Below are 13,200 nucleotides of genomic sequence, written 5' to 3'. Positions count from 1 at the left end.
CTAGCCACAGAGTTCTATTTTATAACAATAAGCATATGCTAGCCAAGTCAGTTTTCAGCCAACACAGATTGTTCAGTGCTAGAATTGTAACTTTGTTGGGAACCCTGCATCTGTTGAAACATGTGGATTGAACATTCCTGGTCTGTCAGGAGGACTTTCATTGTTCTTCATGTTGTGTAGTTCCTCTGGTCAAAACAAGGGTTGCAGTGAGGTTTGTTCCTTAGGTAGAATCTTAGTATGCTAACACTTTTCTTTTCCAAAAATGGTTAAATTGTCTGTGTTTTGTTTGTTGGTTTGTTGTTTTTCTGTTTTTTTTTTTTAATTAAAAGTTCATATTTTTGGCACCATACAAAAGAAAAATACCTGAAGCCTGCTAGACTTAATAGTAAGCTGGAAGCACCTTAGCAGAACCCCTTTTCTATGTCTTATGTAGCCAGGACTACATCTTGAGGACTGTTTCATTTGCCATGAGGAAACCATACAAAGTTGTTTACTTCCTTTGATGTGCATTGCTCTGATTAGACTTTTTAGGATCCGAACAAAGTAGAATCCAGGAGGAGAACTAATAAGAGAATGACAGTGCTCTGTGCGAATTGAAATGGCTGACCTTCCTGAGGAGCCAGCACTCCAGATTATCCAAAGAAGCCCTATGTAGTGCCAGTGTTTTTTCAGCCTATCACTGTATATAATTAAAGTTTTCTAGGACAGGAATTTTGAATTTATGGCTAACAAATGGTAACAGCAAACTGCTGATCTCCATAAGTACTTTAACACTGTAGTTTCCTATCAATATGTAGAATAAAGATTGCTCTAGTCTTGTTGGTTGTTATAATTCTTATTTCCATGTATGCAACTATATTCCTGAAGGAGTTATCTTGTTATTCGTTGTCACTGTCAGCTAAGTGTTTTTACTACATTCAGTAGTGGACTCACAGGAGAAGGTGAGGCAGGGTTAAAGAGCCTTAGATTATTGCTCAGAATTTAAAATATTAAAAAAACCAGAGGAGAGAGAGTTACTAATAATACGTCTTGGCTTCTCACATGCCTATTACTGTGAAAGGTATCCTCTTTAAAAGCCTCTCAGCTGTCTTATAAACAATGGTAGTGTCCTGACTTATAGCTAGAGTGTGACCAAGAGGGGCACTCTGTTATTTTTTTAAATTGTTTGAGGGATTGTAATATGCAGAACTTCTCAGTAAAGAAAGGGAGGTCTTTAAGTATAATGAACTACAGGGCTGAGGGCAGCTTGCAATTTTTGTTTCTGATATGCAGCATTATTATTGTGCAAATAATATAGTGCTGGTCACCTTTACCCATCTGAAGTGTCTATAGGTTTAAAGTAGATGTTTGACAGATACATTCTGGTGAATCTTGCTGTCATGCTCCAAGACAATGTCTCTTGCTGGCTTTCCTTTCTCTCTCAAGACTGGTGACTTTGCACCGGAGTAGGTGGATGGGAAGGTAGCACGATGGTGCCTTGGTCACACAAGTGCCAAGCCCCACGTCTTGGTGCTTGCAGTTAGTGAAGGTCTGTATGAGCTTAGACACGGGCCAAGCTGGAGTGATTGAGGTGTAAACATGTTCTCTTCTGCCAACTTCTGCTGCTGTAGTACCTCTGATAGAGGGACAGAAGAGATAAATAAAAGAGCAGATTACTTTGTACAACCAGTGCAGCAAGATTAACTAGAGTATACCTAGGAGAGCCTTTTATTGTCTTCACAATTGCTGGATTTTCCTTCCGTTTTCTGAATTTCCTTTGGAGGGAGCTTTCTCAAGAAAGTCTGCAAATGTCTTCTGGTAAATTTGGTGCTATTTCTGTCCAGTTAATTTTTTATTTAATGATGTCTACGTTCAGTACACAGTAGGATATAACATCTAGTCCTTAATTCATTTTGAAAGAGGTAGAGTAACTGCACATTATGCTTTTGTATTCCTATTTGGCATCATACTGTTTCTTTGAAAATCTGATTACTAAATAGCTTGGTAAATGGAATCAAATAAAAAGTATCTTCTAATGTTGTTAACTGGTTAATGTATAACCTTAAAACCTGTGTAGATGTTGTATTCCTATTTGGCATCATACTGTTTCTTTGAAAATCTGATTACTAAATAGCTTGGTAAATGGAATCAAATAAAAAGTATCTTCTAATGTTGTTAACTGGTTAATGTATAACTTTAAAACCTGTGTAGATGGTATAATTGGGAAAAACATAAATCTTTAAGCTATTTAAGTCAATGCAGCATGGATTCATTTGTACAGCATTTTCCAGTACATAAATGTAAACAAGATCAGGGATTTTTCTTTAATTCATGCTTCAAAAATGGGCAAATATCGTATTTAAATGTATGTTATTAGTAAGATAAGACCTGCACAATATTGTAATTCAGTAGGGAAGCCAGGATTCTCTGCTCCCTAGTTAGTTATTTAATGGGTCTCGAACTTTAATATAACATGCAGAAAGCATGTGCACAGAGTTCATGTGTGTGTTGGCTTTTCTGGAAAAAGGGAACAACTGCCTCTGCATAATTCCAGTTTCTGTCTCTCATAACTTACAGAGCTGCTTTGAATTTTCTGTTAAATTAATGGTAATCTTAAGATCAGCTGCTATGTATTTATAAAAGCTTTGTGGTAGACTTTAAGTCTTCGAATCCCTGGGCCGCAGAGGTAAGCAAAGCACTAATTGAGAAGAGGGAGAGTGAAACTCTGGTTGCAGACCCTGGCTTACAGCAGGCTGTGAGCACAGCTTGGTCTGTTCATGGGCAGGAGAATGTTGCTCCCTCTGGAATCTTCCTTTGCTCTCCAAGTCAGGATTTTTAAGGTTGTGTGGAGTTTTTGTTTTTCCTTCTCCTTTCCTCTCCTTTATCATCTGAGGCAGTTTCCTATGGTCTTGTTTCTGTCCCTCTCCTAAGGAAAGTCCTAAGGGACTAATCACTTCCAAATATATGTGCCTTGTCCATCTTTTGTCTCAGGATTCATGTAAAGGTTCTCTGTTAATAGAGACTTACTTGTTTGGGGTTTTTTTGGAAAAAAAATATATCTGCACATTCACATAGCTTTATTTTAATTAGGCTGGTGCTGTTGAAGAATGTCCTTAATTGACTACTGGGGTGGAGCTGATATAAAAGTTACCATTGCAAAAAGAGGGCGGTACAGATGTTTCTTTGTGTGTCTTGTTGCTTGCTTCATGCTCTCTAGTGCTCGTATAAACTTCCTCTGTACCACCATAGCTCAGTAGCCCCAAAAAACTACTCTAGAGAAACAGCTTTGTGGTTCTTAGTGACTTCTGGTTGAATCACACCATGGAAAAGCTCAGCAAGTACCAGAGTTGGTGTGAAGATGGAGGTGGGACCACACTTAGAAGGAGAAGAACCAGCAGCAAGACCTCCTGCTTTTGACAGCAGTGAGTTCTCTGTTGATGTAGCTGTCTGAGGGATCAGTCTAACTTGCCAAAATTATTTCTTTCTGAGAACGGTGTGTAAATAGTGGTCTTCAAGAACTGAGCAGTAGATGGACGGAGTAACTTTCTTTTAGTTGTACCCATAGTTTTTGTTCGTGTAAGAATGAGATAATTTTGATCAGTATCTTTCTGCTTAAGGCATAAACATTTTCCCCTTTCATCCTAACAAAGAAACATATGTAACTTTTTGTGAGTGTTTTGGGTTGGTTGGGAGGGTTGGTGTTTGTTCTAATCACAGGAACCCTGAGGTTATGATGCTAATATAAATATGTGTATATTGTGTTTAAATGTTTCCTAAAATAATTGAGGTGAAAAATAACTGGAAAAGCTCTTGTTGTGGCAAGTCTTTTATATAAGAGCCTTCAAAGATTTATTTTTTTTTCCTTGGGAAGGTCTTGATCTTTCACAAAAAACAAAACAAAAAAATAGCATTTCCACATCCAAGCTTGTATCACTGATGTGCTAGGGGTAAGTATGACACTGTTCCCAGAGTCTTATAAAGTCCTATAAGTACTTGCTGTACTTATCAATCAGTTCTGCCACTTAAGCTGTGGAGGGACTGGCTGCATGAAGCTGCTATCTGAGTTATGGTAAGAGGGCAGTGTTTGGTGGTGGGTTTTTTCTCATGCAGCTACTTCTATAACAGAGTTTTCAAAATAACATGGATCCTATACAAAGCTCAGGTCTCCCAAAGGAAAAACAGGTGATTTTATAGATTCCCCTTAAGTAGTAGTACACCTTCTGATGAGGACAACACTACTCTGGTCTTTTTGTAGTAAAGGTAATTGTTATTGAGTGCAGAGCATCTTTTATGTATTTTTTCCTCTTCCTGATAATTCCTCTCTAGGGAAGATCATCCTTATAATCCTGCTTCAAAGAGAATAGAAGTAAAGCCAACATTGATTCTTCTCAGTTTAATGCAATACAGTATAAATAGCATAGAAAATAACCTACTGCTGTGATTCCTCTGCCATGTGTTCATGCATAAAGGGATCGTTCTTGTAAGCAGAGGAATGTCAACTCTGTGACTCTAAGCTAGGCAATTAAGAAATAAAATGTAGCGGAAGCAAACCAACAGCAAAAATGTGTAATTATAGATATCTTTAATTAGATTAATATAGTCTGCTCTCAACTCTGTCTCCACTGTTTTGAGCACATTCCCAGCCTCTTCACTTAATTTGATTATGAAGAGGGTTGGTGTGGTTGTGAATGAAGGATTCCTGATTGCTGATCGGAAGTCTTCTGTATTATGTCCTATGTTCAACTTCCCTAGGATTGTTTTTCTGAAAGACATGAAAGGCTTTTGAAGTATAAAGTGTTTTGGAAATGCTTACAGGAAATTTATTGGTACTAGAGAGAATAATTTTCTGTCTGTATGTCTTCTTACATTTAGCATACAGAAACTATGTAACAAATTCACATGTATATAAAATGCTGGGGCAAATACCAGATTTTCTTAGTGCCTGTCTCTGTGCCTTAATATTTACTGCCCCGCCTGCCCAACTGCTTCTCGGTCCTATTTCTCACCTGTCTTTCCTCTGTGTGCTGGGATAGACAAACAATTCAACTACTGCTGCTTCCTGCTTTAAATCGTAATACATTGATTGGTTTTGCTTTGTTTTCTTTAAATTCTAACGTAGATACACAGTACAGCTTTCTCTGTACTGCTTCACATAAACTTGGTGCGGTTTCAGGGGACGTATGGATGGATAATTCCCAGCCTTTAGTGCCCAAAGAATAAAGTTAAAGCAACTTGTGAAGAGAAATACAGCTTTACATGTAACTAGAGCAAATGTTGAGAGCTAAGACAAGGCATTGCATAAAGTCTGGAAATTTCTGAATGACTTTGCTACAAGCCTCACTGGAAATTCAGCACTGATTGATTTTGAGTGTCAGGTTAGGGGGTAAACTACTTACAGTCATAGTAAAAATGAGGTAGGTGGATATTTTCCACAACGAGACCTGTGCAAGAATTCTGTTGGAATACCTGCTGAACAGAAGCCTATTTAAGAAATAAATTCGCATTTTACCTTTCTACTGACAGTGTGTCCACTTTCTGTGTTGAATGTAGATGTCTTTCACTCCCACCCTTCTAATCCAGTTTCCTGCCCTGAATTTGATTGATACCAGTTATTTTGACAGCTGTTCCTGGGGTCAGTTTGATAGCAATGATATCAATGATAGCTTTAACAAAAAAACAAAAAAATCACAGTCTGTCTCTTAGTCTGTCGTCGTCTTTTTAAAAGAAAAAAATCGATTTCTTCCATCACGGGCAGAGGAAAGCTTCCTGTCTCCATCTACATTGCCAACAAGGAGGAGATAGAAGTCTTGATGCCTATTAGAGAAATTGGATTAAGTTGAGTAGATCCTGTTCCCAGAAATATCATCGCTCATTAAAGGTCAATTTAGCGGGTTTACATATGATGATTTTCTAGTCAGAACCTGAAACAAAGGACCCAGTGGATTTTCATGTATCATGATTCAGGATGCTTCTGTCATAAAACTCAGCAATGACTTTGCTCAATATCTTTTTCTTTTTTTTTTTTTTTTTTTTATCACTTGTCCTTTGGGTTGTGCAAAAGAAAGCAAAGAGAGCACAGGGTTGACAGCTCCTATGATTCTTCTGACTGTAAAGCATATGCCTACATAGTACTAGACCTCCATCTTGCAACTGATAATAACAATTTTCTCTCTGAAAAGAAGTACATTCAGAATAGTTGCTTAGAAAAAGTGGTTACTGCTTTTCAGAAAGAGAATGAATGGAACTTAGGATGAATGGTGGTGGTATAGTGTTAACCAATATGATGAAGGGGAGGAACACACACTTCAACAGTAAGTGTTTAGATGGAGGCACAGCAATCCCAAAGGTTAAAGAAGATAAATGTATGTTACACTCCACACTTACAAGTCCTTGTACTCCCTGTCTATCAAAGCAGATGCCTGTTGTTTTCACCTAAAAAAGATACTAGAATTGGAAGGTCTTTTTCATGAGACCTGTTGCTACCTGTTTGAATTTTTTAAGTGCAAACACCTAATATTCAGTCCTTTCAACTCTTTGGTTAATTTTAGGGCAGAGCTATCATGTCCCTCTTATTAAAATCTGCTGGCCCACATTGGTCTATATTGCCATCCAGTTTGTGGCCAGTGTTGGGATTTGGGGTAAATCAACTTAATGAGTTTGCTTACTAGTGCCTGTTTTCACTCCAAATAGTAGAGTGACTCCTAGGCTCTGCCTTGCTGCTTTCTTCTCCTTTTTCCTGTTCTGCATGGGGCACAAGAAATTAACATCCAAATATATGGGGAGGTGAAAGAGATGGGATTCATAAGGATGGACTGTGATCCATGTGTGTGTGTCCCCGATCTGCAGCACATAAAATTCCTTAAGTCCTTTTTAATCTAGTATATATGAGTTTAGAAACTGGAACCAAATTATATCAGCTATGGAAATTGTCTGAGTTAGAGGAAACTTCAGGAATGGAAAGTTATCCAATTAATAGTAATTCACTATTGTGGGTCAAGAGCGCAAGGTTGCATTACCAATTTCAGGGAATCTGTGGCTAGAATTAATTAAAAAATGTGGGTTTTCTCAGGTGAACAAAAATTCATCTTTCTATTATGTGTGTTTTGCTGTTAATCTGGAGCACAGGGTTTGTCATTTACTTGTGTGCGTATAGTAATTCTGGTTGACTCAAAATGGCTACATTCTATTAAAAAAAGTAGTAGTAGTATTTTGTGTCAATTAAACTACATGGCTTTTCCTTGATTCTGTCCATTTTACTGTAGCACAAAATCTGCAGGCTTTAAATCTATCTGCAGGTGGAAAATCTGTTCATAGCAATTTATAAGGTGGTTTGCAGTTAGGTTGTTGTAGAAAATAGAAGGAATTTTTTTCTTGTGCACCAGTTTTCTGAGTTGGCATAGGAAAGCAAATATGTTTGCAGCATGAGTTTTGCGAACTAGGTATGCTAATAGACTTTTTTTTAATGGTACAAAGGATTAGGAGCTCTTAGTGAATTTGATATAATTAAAAAAACTTCAAGATGTTGATTACAGCTGCTACATTTGTGACTTGTGTAGGGAACAGCAATTAAATGTCTTTTAATTTCAAAGGTTATATTTGCAATTGGACATAAATGGTTTTTTTTCTGTCTTCAGCCTGTAAGTTTTTTAACATTTTTTGAAATACAATACAAATCATATGTAATTCAACAAAACCAAAAAGCATCTCAACTGAAGTCTTGTTTACAGTAAAGGTTGTTAATCTGGGCTTCTTCAGGAATCTTAAATCACCATCTGGATTGTCTGGAAAAACTAACTCAACAAGCAAAGAGGACTGCATATCCTTTGTGGTATTTCTGCATCTTTTTATTTCCAATTTGTTCTTTCATCTGTAGTCCTTTCTCCTTCATTAGATTGAGTGAACAGGGTCTTTCACAGACCTGAATCGCAGCCCATCTTTTATCTTTCTTTTCCATGCTTCTTTGCAATAAGATTTATGAAGTCAAATGTTTATAGCATCTCATACCTCTTGTCAAACGGTATGTTTCAGATCTAAAACAGTAACTGTGGCCAAGCTTTAGTCCCACCTGCAAAGAAATCTGGCAGGCTGTGGGCCATCGTGCTGCTCTTTCATGCCATCGCTGTCTTCTCAGTCGTACCAAGTAGCTCAGCATGACGAGATCTTCTCCTCAGGCTTGTAACTAATTTATCTTAGCGCTTCAGGAAGAGGTGTTGGATGCTGCATGATGTTGAAAGTTTAAAGTTCTTCTTACCCAAAGCTCTTTTGCAGGGTTTATTTGGGGGCAAGGGAGGAGTACATTATCCTTCATTCTTCTGGTACATGTATCTTCTGAAGTGTTGCTTTCTGCTGTTTTTACAGTTGTTTTCCAGGAAGGGATCAGGAGACTGCAGTATCTTTATGTGCATACAAAGCAATTTGGATACATGCTGGTGGCACTGCCATGGAATGTAGAGAATATTAAGTATTTGCTTTCTTTTGTTTCATTGTAAATCCTGCTTCCAATCCTCAGTTCTGCAGGTTTCTCTTGAAATAGGATGCGGCTTTTCTCTTAAGTAAAGTTGGTGTTAAATTCAGCTAGTTACATTATTTTGTATTGAACTCTTTGTTGAATTACTACATTGAATTATTAAAACTGATAAAAGGCTGGGCATTGTCACAGTCTGACTTTGTAATTTTTATATTAATTGCTTTCTAGTGACCTCATATTGCAGAATGCTTAAATGCTTTCAAATTCTTTCAGCTAAGATGCAACTTGTTGGAGACAAGTTGCATGACTTGTCTTTCCATCCTTTCTTCCTGCATGTAGTGCAGCTCTTCGATTTGAAAAAGAACAGTTTAGTGCAGGTTCTTCACCTAGATCAATTAAAATCGTGTTTACAATCATGGAATAAATGTCTCATTTGTTTCTTAATTTGACATCAAACAATTCTGATGTTTTTAATTTCTTTCTTTGTTTTCCTGAAACAATTCTAATTATTATGTAGTTCAGCTGAGGTGGCAGAAGATGTTCTTGATGTTTATTATCACTTTTACTGTTTTAATAAGCCCCTGATTAGTCATGAGGAAAGTGTTTGGGGAATGGAATACAGAGAGCCTTTTCAGCTGTTTTATTTCAGTGTATCTTTCACAGGTTTGAAAAAGCTATTTCTGTTCTTTGCTTTAGGATATTTTTTCTATGTGTATCGGTTACATTTTGTTTGCTATTAGATATCTGTTGTTGCCTTCCACTTCAAATGCATCCTTTCTTGGGGGTGGTGATATTGTTTCTCAGAAAAACAAATCTGAAAGAGGGAAGGTGGAACGTTGTCAGCTTTGTAGAAATTTGTAAATCCTCATTCAAGGGCAATTAACTTTGTTGAAAACTGTCTTCTGTAATTCAGGTTGCTTAAAATATGGATTATGTATTGTGTTTGTAGAATATACTATGACAAAGAGAAAAATGCTGTTACGTGAACAGGGATTTGAGATCTCATGGCCTACTACTCCTCCACACCTGCTGGGCTGCTTATTTCAAGCTGTGTTTTCAGTCTCTTCTGGAAGATACCTGCTTGTTTATAGAAACAGTGTTTCACTAGGAATGCCAACAGAATGTTTATTATGACTACTTGTTAACTCTGCAGTACAGAAATATCTTGGGAGTCTAATGAGAGATGTTATTACGGCTACATAAAGCAAGTAGAATGAATAGATATGAAAAATACTGATTTCGTCTGTGCTTGTTTTTCTTGAAATGACTATTTAGGTTTTTGGGTGTCATCATGTTCTCTCTCCCCTCCCACTCCAAATAAAAGTATCATGTGTTTTCTTTGATTTTTAGGCATTCAAAAGGGATGTTCTTGCTGATTCAAGACAACATAGTTCTGTCCAGGACTCTACACTGGGGATAAGGACATGGGACTCCTCCTGCCAGATTCCAGATGGTTCATTACAACTGACATCTTGGTTGACAACTGTGAAAAGGAACTTTGGAGTATTTTATTTTATTTTTGTGGGAGATCACAATCCCCAAACTGTAGGACATATCAGGTACTAAATCAGATACTTACTTAGACTTTCCATAATGTTATTTCACTGTTACTTGTTTTCTAGGAAGTACTCTAAGCATTCAGATCTTATTCTTTTATTCCTTTTCTTTTAAGATATGGAAAATTTTTGACTATGTCTTGCACTGTAGCTGATTAATGACAAAAAGTTGTATTTCTTATTTCTTAAGGAAAATTGGGGTGGTTCTATTATAGCTTTAATCATTAGAGTTATCTTTATATAGCATTTAAAATTATTATTATAATAAATTATAATTACCTATAATTGTTGTTATTATCCTAATTACCAAAGTAGTCTTTTTCTGTCTTTTTCATTGCTTTTGAGAGAGTGCTTACTTTTATTAAGACTAGTTTTGCTAGGTTTAGAAGGTAGGATAGTTCCTACGTTCAGGACTTGCCCAGTCGTTACCTGGTAACTCAAAAACTTAAAAGTTTTAATGACGTTTATGAGTATTTGCACACTTGTTGCATTAGGATTCAACTATTTACTTTCAACCCCATTAAAAATGGATCTATATGTAACTCTTTTGTCCTTTAAAATAAGAAGAGCTTCCCTTGTTTCTACTGGAAGCTAATTTGATTTGGGGTATCTGAATGCAGAGGTGTGGTTTTTTTTAAATACAGAAGGGAAGATCTGCAAGCGTTATCCTACAGCATAGCTCTTAGTTATCATTTGTCTAGATGTCTCTTATAAGCCTCGATAAAAGTGGCTAAAGAGAAAATGATCACTCTCTTCCTCTGATACAAGACAGTAAAAATTATCATAACAGTAAGGGGGATCCTTTTTGCAGCAAAATCATATTTATTTTGGGTAGCTGTAAGTATGTAATTTTTTAAAAATTAATTTAAAATTACTCAATGAACCATTTTTTCTTTGTCCTAAAGGTTCCGTATTTCTTATAGAATTTTAAAATAACCTTTTCTAATGAGGATGTCTGATATTCTTACTGTAAAAGATGAAACTGATGCAATGAAGGGTTCAGAAGCTGAATTTAAAGATACAGACCCAGTTGAAAACCTTATAAAATCAGGAAGTCAGGAGCAGATCCAAGTGGAAAAGGATGAAAATTGTCCTGATAGCAAAAACAATATGCCGGTAAGAAGGTTTTTTTTCACTTTATTTTTCACTAATATATCATAAGTCTGTGTCTTGTTCTCCCTTTCTCATGATCGTCTTATGTATTTCTTCAGTACAAGTCTGGAAAACTTGACTGGCCTTAGGGAAGCAAGTAGGATGGTTATTGCTTCCTCTCCTCCTTTGCCTCACTTCTTTGTTTATATTGATGTAAATATGAAAGTCAGCCATTTTTAATTGTTTGAAGTAGATGAGTGGTTTTCATAGGAACCAGACAAGTTGTGTTCCCTGAGTGCGTGTGTGAAGTTGAGTTTTTATATCGTAGCAGAACAAGAGAAAAACTCTGCACTCAAGCTGTCTTTTGCTGTTGCTGAATCCTGACAGTTTCAGAGACTGAGCTGCATTAAGATTACGCTTTATAATAATAGTGTGGTTTGATCAAAACGCTAAAATGTTAAGTGTTGCTGTATGAAGAAAGCACTCAGAGCACAGCTCAGCGTGTCTGCCCTGAGTAGAAGAGACCAATGTAGGGCTCTTCAGCCATGTGCACCTTACAGGTGGCTCAGGTGTAACTTTTACAGCAGAGCTGTACAGTATAAGGCTAAAGTAATCGGATGGAGGTAATCCAAATCCCCAGGTGTCAGAAAAATCAGCAGAGCTCCTGAGGCCAGTAGGTCTGGGTCCTGCCCTAGCCACCAGCAGAAGGTCCAGCCTCTTCTCTCTACATGGAAGATAGAACTGGTGAGCTGTCATCCCATCTTGGCTACTAGCCAGCAGTCCCTGTATCTACCCTTTTCATCCATTCTTCACCATTTGACAGTTTTGGTACGTGATTTATTATGTAGGAAAGCTTAGGCAGTCCGTGTGCATACAGTCTAGAGCTGATGCATATAAATGAATGGCCTTTGCAAGGTGGGAGATGTACCTATAAAGAAATTATGGCATCAAATTTCAAGTGAGAAAGAGAGAGGGGAAATAGTATGAAAATATCTTGTGTTAAAGAACACACCAATGTGGATGTGTTAATGATTTAAGGCAGCAGATTTAGTTCCTCTGAGGTTTAGTTGTGCAGTTAGTGTTGCTGCTCAAGAATCCTGAGAGATGGGTCTTTCACACAGGACAAAGTTTCTAATTCTGGGCTGAGGCTGCCCACGTGGTCATTGAAGACTGTAGGAGTCTTGGGTGAGGTAAGGAGTTAAGGAAAGCAGCTGAAATTTTCTGGCACAGCCTAGAAAATGGGGCAAATTTCTAAGAGAAAACACAGAAGCTTGTGTTTGACAAGAATAAAGAATTTTCTTGTAAAAATCCCAATTGAGATATGGGGTGTGGCAGTATTCTGTTACGGATTGCAAAAACAGGACAGTAGCTTACTAGATTCTTGTTATTAAGACTTGAGTTCTTTTGGGAGTAGTTTTGTTCAAGACTAACAATTCAGTGTTCCACTGAGTGAAGTAAGCTCTATCTGCTATGTTAAATTGCTTCCAAATAAATCTTGTAGACCACTGTAATAACAATATGGTTTTACACTTTAATCTGCTGGCTTTATTAAGGCTGGCTTCAGTAATAATTTTATGGGAAAAAAAAAATCCTTAAAATGAAATACTTCTCCTGTAACATATGAGAAATAACTGTTACTGAAAAGCTGCTGGATGTTTTAGCTGAGCTGGTGCTTTCTTTAATGAATGGAATATCCCAGTAGTTAGCCTTAAAAAATTAAGGTTTATTTATTTTCATACAGTTCAGTAACTTGGAAAAATTTCGTTCACATTTTCTCAAATTTTGGTGTAGAAACTCACATGAGACTCAAGTGGCAAATCTGCCTTCCTGCAAACTAGTGTTGGTGTAGTCTAGAGAAATGAATCTGTCAGTGCTGTCAATGGTTTGGCGAGGGGCTTGGTTTTCTTCTTGTACAGGAGTAATAAATTCCAGATTATTCCGAGATGTTGTGCATTAGTAACTTGTTTGCTGCTGTTCACACTGTTGGGGGTACAATGTGAATGAGAAAAATATCTTACTAGAGTATGTGGCTACCACTCTCAATTTCTTCAAGCAGTGTGAGTGGTAGAATTGATATAGAGATTATCAGGAAAGATTTTTGAATAG

The 13,200-nt window shown here is 37.1% G+C and overlaps 1 protein-coding gene across 10 annotated transcripts in view; it reads left to right on the top strand.

Moving 5' to 3' along the window:
* The window catches only part of R3HDM1 (R3H domain containing 1), an 87,958-nt gene that overhangs the window by 22,316 nt on the left and 52,442 nt on the right, over nucleotides 1-13,200 (top strand). For all 10 annotated transcript variants that reach the window (XM_014941158.1, XM_014941159.1, XM_014941163.1 and 7 more), the window contains 2 exons: nucleotides 9,797-10,005; nucleotides 10,908-11,118. In XM_014941158.1, coding sequence (XP_014796644.1) covers nucleotides 10,948-11,118 — 171 coding nt within the window. In that variant the 5' untranslated portion in view covers nucleotides 9,797-10,005; nucleotides 10,908-10,947. The remainder of the gene's footprint in view (nucleotides 1-9,796; nucleotides 10,006-10,907; nucleotides 11,119-13,200) is intronic.

The sequence above is a fragment of the Calidris pugnax genome, unplaced genomic scaffold (assembly GCF_001431845.1).
Source record: "Calidris pugnax isolate Ruff unplaced genomic scaffold, ASM143184v1 scaffold60, whole genome shotgun sequence".
In the NCBI taxonomy this organism is placed as follows: Eukaryota; Metazoa; Chordata; class Aves; order Charadriiformes; family Scolopacidae; genus Calidris; species Calidris pugnax.
The sequence above is the reverse complement of the archived record's forward strand: the minus strand, read 5'-3'. Positions and strand labels throughout refer to the sequence as shown.